We start from the raw sequence: 13,363 nt of genomic DNA on the forward strand, positions 1-13,363 counted from the left end.
AGAGCAAAGTACAGAGAGATCCTTGATGAAAACCTGGTCCAGAGCTCTCCGGACCTCAGACTGGGGCGAAGGTTCACATTCCAACAGGACAATGACCTTAAGCACACAGGCAAAACAATGCAGGAGAGGCTTCAAGACAAGTCTCTGAATGTCCTTAAGTGGCCCAGCCAGAGCCCGGACTTGAACCCAATCTAACATCTCTGGAGAAACCTGAAAATAGCTGTGCAGCGACACTCCCATTCCAACCTTTCAGTTTGCGAGGATCTGCAGAGATGAAATGGGAGAAACTCCCCAAATACAGACTTGAGGCTATCGCTGCCAAAGGTGCTTCAACAAAGTACTGAGTAAAAGGTCTGAATACTTATGTAAATGTAATATCAGTTTTTATTTATAAATTTGCAAACATGGCTAAAAAACTTTTTTCTTTGTCATTATGGGGTATTGTGTATAGATTGAGGGAGAAAAACTATAATCAAGTTTAGAATAAGGCTGTAACGTAATAATGTGGAAAAATTTAAGGGGTCTGAATACTTTCCGATTGCACTGTACAGAAGTTGTAGCTGTAGACCACAAATACAGTAGGACATAAATACAAAATAAACATGATACATACAGGCCTATGCAATGGTATTTTGACAACTTTTACATCACTACATTCCTAAAGAAAATAATGCACTTTTTACTCAATACATTTTCCGTTACACCCAAAAATACATTTTAATGCTTAGCAGGACAGGAAATGGTCCAATTCACACTTATCAAGAGAACATTTCTGGTCATCTGTACCACCTCTGATCTGGTGGACTCACTAAACAAATGCTTTGTTCGTACATTTTGTATATTAAGTATATTTAAAACCAAATACATTTAGACTTAGTATTTTACTGGGTGACTTTTACTTGAGTTATTTTCTATTTAAGGTATCCTTACTTTTACTCAAGTTTGACAATTGATTACTTTTTCCCACCACTTGGCCTATGTGTCTCTATACTGTAAGATCTTCAACTGGTACAGTATGTAATAACACTGGCTAATGTAATAAGTTTTAATCATTTTAATAATGTAATGTTTTTCATTTTCTAGGATAATGTGACAGCTAAATCACCTAGATAAGGCAATAAAACTGTTGAACAGATAAGGTGATATGTTTTTCTGGATAAGTTTAATAACCAACAGCTTACTCTTTAGACATGTAGGCCTATACAGTATAGCAACTAGTACAGCTGAAAATAAAAACAACAACTGAAATAACCACCATTTTGACTGTCACTATAGCAATCCATGAAGCACAACGTGACACTTTGAATTATGTTGAGCTTGTCATGTTGACTCTTCCAAAGCTTGTTGTGCTGTGGAGGGCATGTTTTGCCAATTGAGCTATCTCCTGTGGGATCAGAGAGGTTGTTTAGAGGTTTAGCTGGTCAATTACTTGGAGAGCGCTGACCTATACAATAAAGCAATAAGAATCAGACGTGTAGTAGACTTACATCTGAGCCCCCCCCAAAAATGTAACTTTTGTTATTTTTAATCAATAAGGCACGAGAGGGTGTGGTATACGGCCTATATACCACAGCTAAGGGCTGTTCTTATACACAACGGAACGCGAAGTGGCCATATACCACAAACCCACGAGGTGCCTTATTGCTATTACAAACTGGTTACAAATGTAATTAAAGCAGTAAAAAGTTATATTTTGTCATACCTGTGGTATACGGTCTGATATACCACGGCTGTCAGCCAATCAGCATTCAGGGCTTGAACCATCCAGTTTATAACTAAGCAATAAAGCCCGAGGGGGTGTGGTATATGGCCAATATACCACGGCTAAGGGCTGTTCTTAAGCATGACGCAACGCAGGGTGCCTGGATATAGCCATTAGTTGTGGTATATTGGCCATATACCACAAACCCCCGAGGTGCCGGATTGCTATTATAAACTGGTTACCAACGTAATTAAAAACAGTAAAAAGTTATATTTTGTCATACCCGTTGTATAAGGTCTTACATACCACCATCACCATTCAGGACTCGAACCACCCAGTTTATAAATACCTTAAAATCAATCTTAGTCTACATTAACTGCATTTTAGGCACAGTCAATGACTTACCTTATTTGATGAAAACTGCCTCTCAATCTGCTCCAAGACATCTGGTATCTTCTCAGCAACTAACTCGGGTATGACATCACCTGGGAAAACAGTCACATACAGGGGCTATGGTTTTCTGAAGGGAAAATTATAGCACCACATTCAAGGTGAGGAGTGTACACTAACCATAACGGGCCATAGCACTGAGGAGGCTACAAAAGCTCCCTACGATCTCTGGGTTGTCATGGTGTTGGAGTTCTGCTTCCTTGACAATAGCTAATCCACTTCCTCCATTGGGGGCGAGGAGAAGCCTGAAAGCAGCCAACTCTAAAAGGAATAGAGGAATAGGGACAGTTCTCATATGTTCTGATATAAAAGTCTCAATGTTTATGTTGACTCACCTGAGCTTTTGACAAGACTGTCCAGAGCAAGGAAAGCATACTTCACCACATAGCTATGCTTTAAATGTGCTTGGAGTGCGTGCATCAACAGAAGGGTGGAATCCTCAATGTCCTGGTCTTCAGATAAACCTATCAGTGGAGAATCCGCCAATCAGTTAGTCAATCAATCGATCAATCTGGTGATTAATCAATAATTTGGGTGTGCTGATGTGCAAAGAAAGACAAGCTGTGGAAACTAAATTTCTGACTAATTTGTATAATTTGACTTAGGGCGTTTTCACATATAAAATGTAGTACCCTGGTTCGGTTTCCTGGAGCGTTTGTGAGAATTCTACAGAACATATTTTGCTTTCACAATACCTGAAAATAACAGTTTGAGGGTGCAATCAGCAACAAGCACATTCTACATGATGCTACCGAGCTAGCTTATTTACAACAGGCAAAAAAAAATAATGCAACTCACGCTGCCATGTCACAATACCTGGATCTTGGACCCGCTACTCAGCAGGTCCAGGATTTGTTTAAGCGTTTGCGTTTCACACATGCTTTATAGCATGGATCTGGGTCTGGGCCATAAGGGGATATGTGAAAGCGCCCTTAATATTCTGAAGGTCTTAGCCTACCTTGTAGGGTCAGGGACGACAGGGCTGCACACACAGACTCCATCACTGTGCTGTCCTGCATGTGTGCCTCTGCTGCCACACACACAGCCTCCACAGCATCTTTCAAAGGTACAGCTCCAAGGCAAAGTCCTGAAAAATCACAATATGCTGTTCACACATACAACACTTTGGCTGGTGGTAGAGCTCATCGTGTGTGCAAATTATCAAGAAATTGCAGATAATTTAATTTACACAATGACAGCTCTCACTTTGTGTCAGTACGCTCCATAAGCATTTGCAACAGGGCACGACAATGTCACAATCCTCTGGAAACTTCCTCAGTGTGTTCAGCACCTCTCTGATACCGTCCAGGTCCAGCACATCTCTGGCTGCCTGCTCTGATGAAAGGGAGGTATGTCAGTAATAATATAGGGAGGGGCTTGCCAGTGCTGAAGTACCCTCAACAATAGGCTTAGCACCCCCATTTGCACTAACCTGAGTACCAGACTGATAGCTAATATTTCACTCATAGTACTCCGTGACATATGCCAAATTCATGTTTAGCATGAAAAGGAGTGGGAAGGAGTGGAATGATAGCTAAACAGACTGTGCACCCCCAAGTAAAGAATGTATTAGCACACTGTGCATTTGGGAAAATCCAGGTAACCTGAATCTAAAATGGTAGATGACCTATTATTAAAGTATTACTGACCATCCCCGGTGATACAGAAGAGAAGCTGAAAGGCATGAGAGAGCAGTGGTGCTTTCTCAGGGTGACTGTGCACGGCGTTCAGGACACAGGTGATCACTTCCTTGGTAAGCAGACAGGAGCCATCCCCAGCTTGGCCCAGCACTTCAAGGGTATTGCAGAGAGATGACAACCTTGTCGTCTATACAACCAAACCTAATACCAACATGGCAGAGGAATCTAACCCATATTAGTGCCACCCACCCCAAGTGTTCACCTACCTGCAATTAAACGCTGGTGTAGGACCTGGCAACCATTTTGCTGAACACCTGCACAGTCCATGTGACTTTGCATGGCAGTGGTGACGGCTATAACAACGTCAGTTACCCTGTAGAATACTACCATAACAATTTAAAGTTAAAGTAGAGGCCATGTTTTTCTAGAGGAACATTTGTAATATCCTGGTCCCAGATCTGATTGTTTGGCATGACAAGGACCATGAGTTACCTATTTTTTTATTTTATTTAACCTTTTATTTAACTAGGCAAGTCAGTGAAGAACAAATTCTTATTTACAATGACGGCCCACCCAGGCCAAACACGGACAATGTTGGGCCAATTGTGCCCTCCCTATGAGACACCCAATCATGGCCGGATGTGATACAGCCTGGAATCAAACCAGGGACTGTGGTGACGCCTTTTGCACTGAGATGCAGTGCCTTAGACCACTGCGCCACTCGGGAGCCCAACCTATATAGCACAAACAGATCTGGGACCAGGCTAGATTTATACCAAATGCATGCTTTTCAACCGATCGCTGCCTGCACCCGCATGCCCGACTAGCATCACCACCCTGGATGGTTCCGACCTTGAATATGTGGACATCTATAAGTACCTAGGTGTCTGGCTAGACTGTAAACTCTCCTTCCAGACTCATATCAAACATCTCCAATCGAAAATCAAATCAAGAGTCGGCTTTCTATTCCGCAACAAAGCCTCCTTCACTCATGCCGCCAAACTTACCCTAGTAAAACTGACTATCTTACCGATCCTCGACTTCGGCGATGTCATCTACAAAATTGCTTCCAACACTCTACTCAGCAAACTGGATGCAGTTTATCACAGTGCCATCCGTTTTGTCACTAAAGCACCTTATACCACCCACCACTGCGACTTGTATGCTCTAGTCGGCTGGCCCTCGCTACATATTCGTCACCAGACCCACTGGCTCCAGGTCATCTACAAGTCCATGCTAGGTAAAGCTCCGCCTTATCTCAGTACACTGGTCACGATGGCAACACCCATCCGTAGCACGCGCTCCAGCAGGTGTATCTCACTGATCATCCCTAAAGCCAACACCTCATTTGGCCGCCTTTCGTTCCAGTACTCTGCTGCCTGTGACTGGAACGAATTGCAAAAATCGCTGAAGTTGGAGACTTTTATCTCCCTCACCAACTTCAAACATCAACTATCTGAGCAGCTAACCGATTGCTGCAGCTGTCTATCGGTAAATAGCCCACCCATTTTCACCTACCTCATCCCCATACTGTTTTTATTTATTTACTTTTCTGCACACCATTATCTCTACCTGTACATGACCATCTGATCATTTATCACTCCAGTGTTAATCTGCAAAATTGTAATTTATTCGCCTACCTCCTCATGCCTTTTTGCACACAATGTATATAGACTCTTTTTTTTTTCTTCTTTTTTTTCCTACTGTGTTATTGACTTGTTAATTGTTTACTCCATGTGGTACTCTGTGTTGTCTGTTCACACTGCTATGCTTTATCTTGGCCAGGTCGCAGTTGCAAATGAGAACTTGTTCTCAACTAGCCTACCTGGTTAAATAAAGGTGTTCTCAACTAGCCTACCTGGTTAAATAAAGGTGAAATATATATATATATTTTTTAAACATGATAAGAATTTTAAAGATCATATCACCCATAATGAGCAAAGTAAACAGCCTTACCATTCCCTTCCTCAGACAGCAGGTATGACAGAGCTGACATCTGGACAGATTCCACATCTCTGTAGGTCTGCATGAACTCTGCAAATTACAACGGACCACTATTCGTCAGAACACAACTGCAAACTCTTGAGGACAAGTAGGCTATAGGGATTAACCACTGCAGTAATTTAGACAGGTACATTCATTCGCACAGTATTGTACAAAAACATACACAATTTTAATAAAACTAGTAGGGAACGGAGGACAGTAAAAGGAAGTACCGACCGAGCACACTGTCAAAGCCTTGGTGGAATGGCAGTCCATGGACACCAGGGGGCAGTGTTTTCTTCATGGCGTGTAGAGGGGAGCCACACAACAGCAGACAATGCTTCACCAGATCCTCATTCACCAGTTCCCTTTATTGGAGAGATAATCTCAGTTGACCCAGAACTAAAATCTTGTGTCATTTTGTCAGATGGTACCATTTATGTTTACATAGTCTGTTCACAAGACATTAGTGAAGGGATAGTATAACACTAGTTCATCCTATCCCCCCTGTATCTATAACTAAAGTTCAAGTTTAATTTATATTGCCATTAATAAGTACAATACATACATTGAAATGTCTCTGATGAGAGCTCAACCAGACCTCAACCTTTTGAATGTCTCTGTGATGAGAGCTCAACCAGACCTCAACCTTTGAATGTCTCTGTGATGAGCTCAACCAGACCTCAACCTTGGAATGTCTCTGTGATGAGCTCAACCAGACCTCAACCTTGGAATGTCTCTGTGATGAGCTCAACCAGACTTCAACCTTGGAATGTCTCTGTGATGAGCTCAACCAGACTTCAACCTTGGAATGTCTCTGTGATGAGCTCAACCAGACCTCAACCTTGGAATGTCTCTGTGATGAGAGCTCAACCAGACTTCAACCTTGGAATGTCTCTGTGATGAGAGCTCAACCAGACTTCAACCTTGGAATGTCTCTGTGATGAGCTCAACCAGACTTCAACCAAACTGTGACAGCTGACAGTCTAGGGCACATGTCCCAAACTCATTGCATGAAGGACCGAGTATCTGCGGGTTTTCGCTCCACCCTTGTACTTGATTGATTAATTAAGGTCACTAATTATTAAGGAACTCCCCTCGGGTGGTTATAGAAGTCTTAATTGAAAGGGAAAAAACAAACCCGCAGACACTCAGCTCTCAGTGGAATGAGTTTGACACCCCGGGTCAAGGGCGACTACACTACTCACCACACGCTGGTCCTGGTCTTTGGGTTGCGGTCCAACATCATAGTGAGGACTTGGTGGAGGCCCTTGAGGACAATGACATTCAGTGATGTCTGGTCCTCTCTGATCCTCAGCAGCTGAGAGATAGATCCCTCCACCTGTGGATGGGAGATCAGGGTCTTATTCATTAGTCCACACTGTAGCAAAATGTTTTGCAACGGAAAATACGTTTTTTTGGGGGGGGGGGGGGGGGGGGGACAAGTTCCCTGTTTCAGTCCGCTTTCTTCTGTTTGGTGCCAACCGTCAGTAGTGTTTCTGAAACCTCTCTTCCAGTACCATCAGCCTTCCCACTTCTTTGATTCATTTCAGCACACCTTATTCAACTAGTCAAACCAGGTGTACTAGTTGGGAACGTTGCAGAACTGAATGCATTCAACCGAAATGTGTCTTCTGCATTTAACCCAACCCCCAACTCAGAGGTTTGGGGGGCTGCCTAAATTGACGTCACCGGCGCCCGGGGAGCAGTTGTTGTGTCGGGTAACTGCCTTGCTCAAAGGCGGAAAGGCCCATTTTTCCACCTTGCCAGCTCGGGGATCCGAACAAGCAACTTTATGGTTACTGTCCCAATGCTCTAACCGCTAGGCTACTTACCGTCCCCGATAGTACTGGACTAGATTAAATGATTTACAGTACATAGGTGGGATACTCGAGAGCGTTTTGGTGATCTACAAATCAATCCCACCTCTATGGTAAATGAAGAGTAACTAGTCAGTGATAGACGTACATCAAGCATGTGACAGGTCAGCATGTCGAGAAGGACACACCCCAGGGACCAAATGTCGGACTTCTCAGGCATCTGATGATGGGTCAGGCTCTCTGGAGCCATCCATCGTTTGGCACCTATAGAGATACAGTAAATAGCAAACAAAGTCAACTGTACTGTTATTAATTACTACATAATTCCATTTAATAAAATAAAGAAATATTCTATACATACAATCCTTTACTCTTTTGTGTAACTTTACTCTATCTCCTGTGATGGAGGCAGTTCCAAAATCACATATGACAAACTTGGCCTCTTTTGTGATCAGAATATTTGATGGCTTCAAATTCCTACAAAAAAAAAGAAGAGAAACTGTACTCTGAAATGATCATTTTTAGAAACCATAGGCTATTCATTCACACAAACTATACAGGCTTGCCTGGCAGTACATTTCAATGTGAGGGGCAGGTTACCTGTGAGCAATACTCCGTTTGTGCAAGTAGGCCAAAGCATCCACCATTTGTCCCAAAAATGTCTTGATGACCTGGTTGGAAAACAACACTCATTGCCCTCGATGCTTAAGGGGTTGATAACATACAGTATGTGTTAATACTTGTTCAACTAGTGATGGGAAAATCTACTGAGTTGTTGATGACCTTTTTTTTTATCTTCTTTTCCTCCTGTCTGTGATAAGTGACCGCAGTGGACAGGGTTGTCATGTATGGGCAGTCCATTACCATTGAAAGAAAGACAGAAGATACCTGAGAAGGTAAAATGATTTAATGAGACTGACATTCATGTTTTAACATTTGTAAATGTCAATTTTAGTCATTTAGCAGACACTCTTTTCCAGAGCAACTTACAGATTTTTCAACTAGTCGGCTCTGGGATTCAAACCAGCAACCTTTCAGTTACTGGCCCAACACTCTTAACCGCTAGTCTACCTGCTGCCCTATGTGTCATATACAGGACATATACTTCATCTGTAAATAACAAACTTACACTTTCATCCCAAAAAATGAATAACTTCTTATACGTGACAATGTTGGGATGTCTCACATTCAGCAGACAATGAGCCTGATGGAAAGAACACATGACTTTGATGGACACAGAGACAGTGTGTACCAAAATGTCAACAGATAGGCCTATCAGATGGAATAGCCAGATGGTGACATGTGGATCAAGTAGCTGACATATACTAGGCTTACTACTGTACTATTGCAACGTAGATTATTAAGTAACTTTGCATAGTATCAATACTAGTTTTATGAGAGGCCTACAGGATCTCACCTCCTGGTATGCTTGGTTGGCTCTGCCTTCATCCAAACACTCAACCTGTGGGGGGCAGAATTATATCAGCATGTCAACATCTATTCAAAAAAAAAACTATGCAAATCCTTATCAAATGTGTGCCCACTACACTACTGTATAACGTTACCTTCTTTAGTGTAAACTCCAGATCAGACGTTCTTTCCTTCACAAATAGAACTGTCCCAAAGCATCCGGGGCACATTGCATCCAAAATCTTAAAAACAATGTTTACTTTACATGTTACAGTAATGCAAATAAACAAAAACATAAGCTAATAATTATGCTGTAACAAATGGGTACGTTTTAATGTAACCATTGCAAACCCCTTGATATCACGTCTGTCAGAAAACTACATTGAGGTTAACTGTTGAGGCAGAAACTTGAACCATGAAAATATACATATTTACCATATAATCGTCCATGGTGCAGTGTGTTCAAGGTGTAGAAATCTGTGCGCTGCTTTGGCAGCAGTGTTCAGTGTTGTGTTTCGAATAAGTGCATAGAAACAAGACTGTGACGGTTATGAGGGGATTCAATATGCGCATGCTCAATTGCGCACACGCGTATTCAGATATTAATCAATATAACGTCTCAGCCTGGGACACAACAACTCCACAATTATGTTTAACCGTTCAGGATACATCACATTCAGTTTAGCCTTTGCCACAGACTTTCAGTTCATCTTCAGTAATGTTAATGTTGCCATTATGTTGGTAACACATTTTTTTTTCAACGTGAGCGAAGGTTGGGAGCCGAGGCTATACTTTAAGATAAAATTAACTGAACAGTGGTAGTCATGTGATTGTGACCTACCGGCTGCGAGCGTGTGATTGGTTGCAGGTGGCTGGCTGTGTGTACTTGAAGACTGAAGAAGGCAATGTAATGCCCGAAACGTTGGTGGTTTACCCAGTACATTTCTGGAATATATCAAGTTAGCGACTCTCTTTATTGTATAGCCTTTTACAGGTAGTCAGCACCGCTATTATCTTTTTTTGTGGTGTACACCATGTCTTTTACTGGACTTGGAGACTGCCAATAAAGGTCATTCTTATGTATGATATATTGGCTATTATTATTATTTTTTTTTTATCTAAGGGCTGGCCATGCATGGCACACCTTAGTTCCACCTTTTTAATATTTATTCCTGTATGTGTGTGTTAGACTTGCTGCCGCCAGGTGGCGCCAGATGACGGCAGGTAGCCTAGGCGTTAAGAGCGTTGAGCAAGTCACTGAAAGCCAGACTACTTACCCGGACTGCGAGCCCTATACTTTTTCTGGAGGGGCGGTGGGTGGGATTCTTTTAGGTTAGAAAAACACTTCAGGCCACTCTTGAACATCTTAAAGGGACCTTGAATGAACCTTGTTACATTTTCACATGTAGTTCTACATCGCTTGGAAAAAATGAAGAGACCACTGCAAAATTATCAGTTTCTCTGAATTTACTATTACGATCCTCCACCAAATTTCACAGTAGGTGCGAGACGCTGTGGCTTATAGGCCTCTCGAGGTCTCGCACTCACTGTGAAATTTGGTAGAGGATCAGTGATGATCTGGGGGTACTTCAGCAAGGCTGGAATCGGGCAGATTTGTCTTTGTGAAGGACGCATGAATCAAGCCAGTACAAGGTTGTCCTGGAAGAAAACCTGCTTCCTTCTGCTCTGACAACATCCCCAACTCCGAGGATTGTTTTTTTCCAGCAGGACAATGCCACACAGCCAGTCAAGCAAGGTGTGGATGGAGGACCACCAGATCAAGACCCTGTCATGGCCAGCCCAATCTCCAGACCTGAACCCCATTGAAAAGCTCTGGAATGTGATTAAGAGGAAGATGGATGGTCACAAGCCATCAAACAAAGCCGAGCTGCTTGATTTTTTTTGCGCCAGGAGTTGCATAAAGTCACCCAACATAAATGTGAAAGACTGGTGGAGAGCATGCCAAGACGCATTAAAGCTGTGATTGAAAATCAGGGTTATTCCACCAAATATTGATTTCTGAAGTTAAAACATTAGCATTGTGTTGTTTAAAAATGAATATGAACTTATTTTCTTAGCATTTTTCGAGGTCTCACAACACTGCATATTTTTGTTATTTTGACCAGTTGTCATTTTCTGCAAATAAATGCTCTAAATGACAATATTTTTATTTGGAATTTGGGAGAAATGTTGTCAGTAGTTTATAGGATAAAGCAACATTTTTAAACACATACCTATAAAGAGTAAAACCAGAGAAACTGATAATTTTGCAGCGGTCTCTTCATTTCTTCCAGAGCCGTATATCTAAATTATGGGTTCAACAATGGGTTATTCTAAAATCATATGGGTTCTTGCAATAAAGAATGCCTCTAATGGTCTTTCTTATTGAACAGACCCCAATAGTTGGTGGGGTTCTTAGAGGAACCCAACTGAAAATGTTGAAAAAGAACTAGGCAAGTCAGTTAAGAACAAATTCTTATTTACAATGACCACCTACTGGGGAACAGTGGGTTAACTGCCTTGTTCAGGGGAAGAACAACAGATTTTGACCTTGTCAGGTCAGGTATTTGATCTGGCAAACTTTTGGTTACTGGCCCAACACTCTAACCACTAGGCTACCTGCCACCCCAAATCTACAGTGCCTTCAGAAAGTATTCGTACCCCTTGACTTATTCCACATTTTGTGTTACAGCCTGAATTCCAAATATATTAATATACTTATTTTCTACAAACAATACCCCATAATAACAAAGTGAAAACATGTTTTTATCAATTGTAGCCAATTTATTGAAAATTAGAAACTTAAATATATAATTTACATAAGTATTCACACCCCTGAGTCAATACATATTAGAATCATTAGAATCATTTTAGGCAGCAATTACAGCTGTGTCTTTCTGGGTAAGTCTCTAAGAGCATTGTACACCTGAATTGTACAATATTGCACATTAGTCTTAGAAAAAGTATGCATGCTCTCTCAAGTTGGTTGTTGATCATTGCTAAACAGCCATTTCCAAGTCTTGCCATAGATTTTCAAGCATATTAAAGTCAAAACTGTAACTAGGCCACTCAGGAACATTCAAAGTCATCCTGGTAAACTAGGGATTTGATTAATTTGTCACTAAAATTATAACATCATTATACAAAGTGTACTCGGCAAGTATTCAGACCCCTTGACTTTTTCCACATTTTATTCTAAAATGGATGACCGTTTTTTCCCCATAATGACAAGCCAAAAACAGGTTTTTCAACATTTTTGCAAACGTATTACAAATAAAAAAGTGAAATATGTCATTTACAGCACCCTATTCAGACCCTTTATTAGTCAGTTAAGATCAAATTCAAATCTTTGCATCTTTCTTGACGGCCTACCCCAGCCAAAGACAGACGACACTGGGCCAACCCTATGGGACTCCCAATCACGGCCAGATGTGATTCAGCCTGGATTCAAGGTGTCTTGCACTGAGATAGCTGTGCTCCTTGGGAGCCCAAACAACACAACATTTTCAGTCACCTCTTTGTCTGAAGGACAAGTGGATAAACCAGTAAATGTTTTATTTTACCTTTATTTATCTAGGCAAGTCAGTTAAGAACAAATTCTTATTTACAATGACAGCCTAGGAACAGTGGGTTAACTGCCTGTTCAGATTTGTACCTTGTCAGCTCTGGGGTTTGAACTTGCAACCTTCCGGTTACTAGTCCAACACGCTAACCACTAGGCTACCCTGCCACCCCAAAAGCTTGTAGTTGGATCTCGGGATCGAGCTGGCGGTCCGCCGCAAGGCGAGCTACCACCTGTCCCAGCCCATGCCTCTCCGCGCCCCCTCGATGCTCTTAACTGAGTGTCCCGCGGGGTCCGAAGCGTTTACTTTGGAAAAATTAGAGTGTTCAAAGCAGGCCCGGTCGCCTGAATACCGCAGCTAGGAATAACGGAATAGGACTCTGGTTCTATTTTGTGGGTTTTTCTATCATTCTCTGCAGATCCTCGCAAACTCTGTCAGGTTGGATGGGGAACATCGATGCACAGCTATTTTCAGGTCTCTCCAGAGATGTTTGATGAGGTTCAAGTCCGGGCTCTGGCTGGACCACTCAAGGACATTCAGAGACTTGTCCCGAACCCTCTCCTGCGTTGTCTTGGCTGTGTGCTTAGGGTTGTTGTCCTGTTGCAAGGTGAACCTTCACACCAGTCTGAGGTCCTGAGCACTCTGGCGCAAGTTTTCATCAAGGATCTCTGTACTTTGCTCTGTTCATCTTTCCCTCGATCCTGACTAGTCTCCCAGTCCCTACCGCTGAAAAACATCCCCACGGCATGATGCTGCCACTACAATGCTTCACCGTAGGGATGGTGTCAGGTGTCA

The 13,363-nt window shown here is 42.2% G+C and overlaps 1 protein-coding gene across 2 annotated transcripts; it reads right to left on the reverse strand.

Moving 5' to 3' along the window:
* Positions 1 to 1,143: 1,143 nt before the first annotated feature.
* On the reverse strand, positions 1,144 to 9,812 carry LOC109871425 (serine/threonine kinase-like domain-containing protein STKLD1). 2 transcript variants are annotated; one of them, XM_031817812.1, is made up of 19 exons: positions 9,441 to 9,812; positions 9,161 to 9,247; positions 9,013 to 9,057; positions 8,725 to 8,799; positions 8,379 to 8,483; positions 8,196 to 8,266; positions 7,957 to 8,072; positions 7,744 to 7,859; positions 6,984 to 7,117; positions 6,013 to 6,143; positions 5,749 to 5,826; positions 4,059 to 4,175; positions 3,802 to 3,942; positions 3,359 to 3,487; positions 3,111 to 3,239; positions 2,488 to 2,616; positions 2,273 to 2,413; positions 2,108 to 2,187; positions 1,144 to 1,384 (listed from the first exon to the last, which is right to left on the reverse strand). In XM_031817812.1, exons 1-19 carry the CDS (start codon positions 9,453 to 9,455, stop codon positions 1,307 to 1,309), a joined length of 1,917 nt encoding a protein of 638 aa, XP_031673672.1. In that variant the 5' UTR covers positions 9,456 to 9,812; the 3' UTR covers positions 1,144 to 1,306. The 2 variants fall into 2 exon arrangements, with proteins under 2 accessions (XP_031673672.1, XP_031673681.1); XM_031817821.1 differs by lacking the exon at positions 8,725 to 8,799 and having other exon boundaries at positions 9,441 to 9,760.
* Between the last annotated feature and the right edge of the window lie 3,551 nt (positions 9,813 to 13,363).

Source organism: Oncorhynchus kisutch, linkage group LG3 (genome assembly GCF_002021735.2).
Source record: "Oncorhynchus kisutch isolate 150728-3 linkage group LG3, Okis_V2, whole genome shotgun sequence".
Taxonomy (NCBI): domain Eukaryota; kingdom Metazoa; phylum Chordata; class Actinopteri; order Salmoniformes; family Salmonidae; genus Oncorhynchus; species Oncorhynchus kisutch.

Coding starts and splice junctions, on each gene's coding strand:
- LOC109871425 (XM_031817812.1), bottom strand. Junction 7,860..7,956: donor ACACAAAAGAGTAAAGGATT/GTATGTATAGAA, acceptor GTATCTCTATAG/GTGCCAAACGATGGATGGCT. Junction 3,943..4,058: donor ACACCAGCGTTTAATTGCAG/GTAGGTGAACAC, acceptor ATACCCTTGAAG/TGCTGGGCCAAGCTGGGGAT.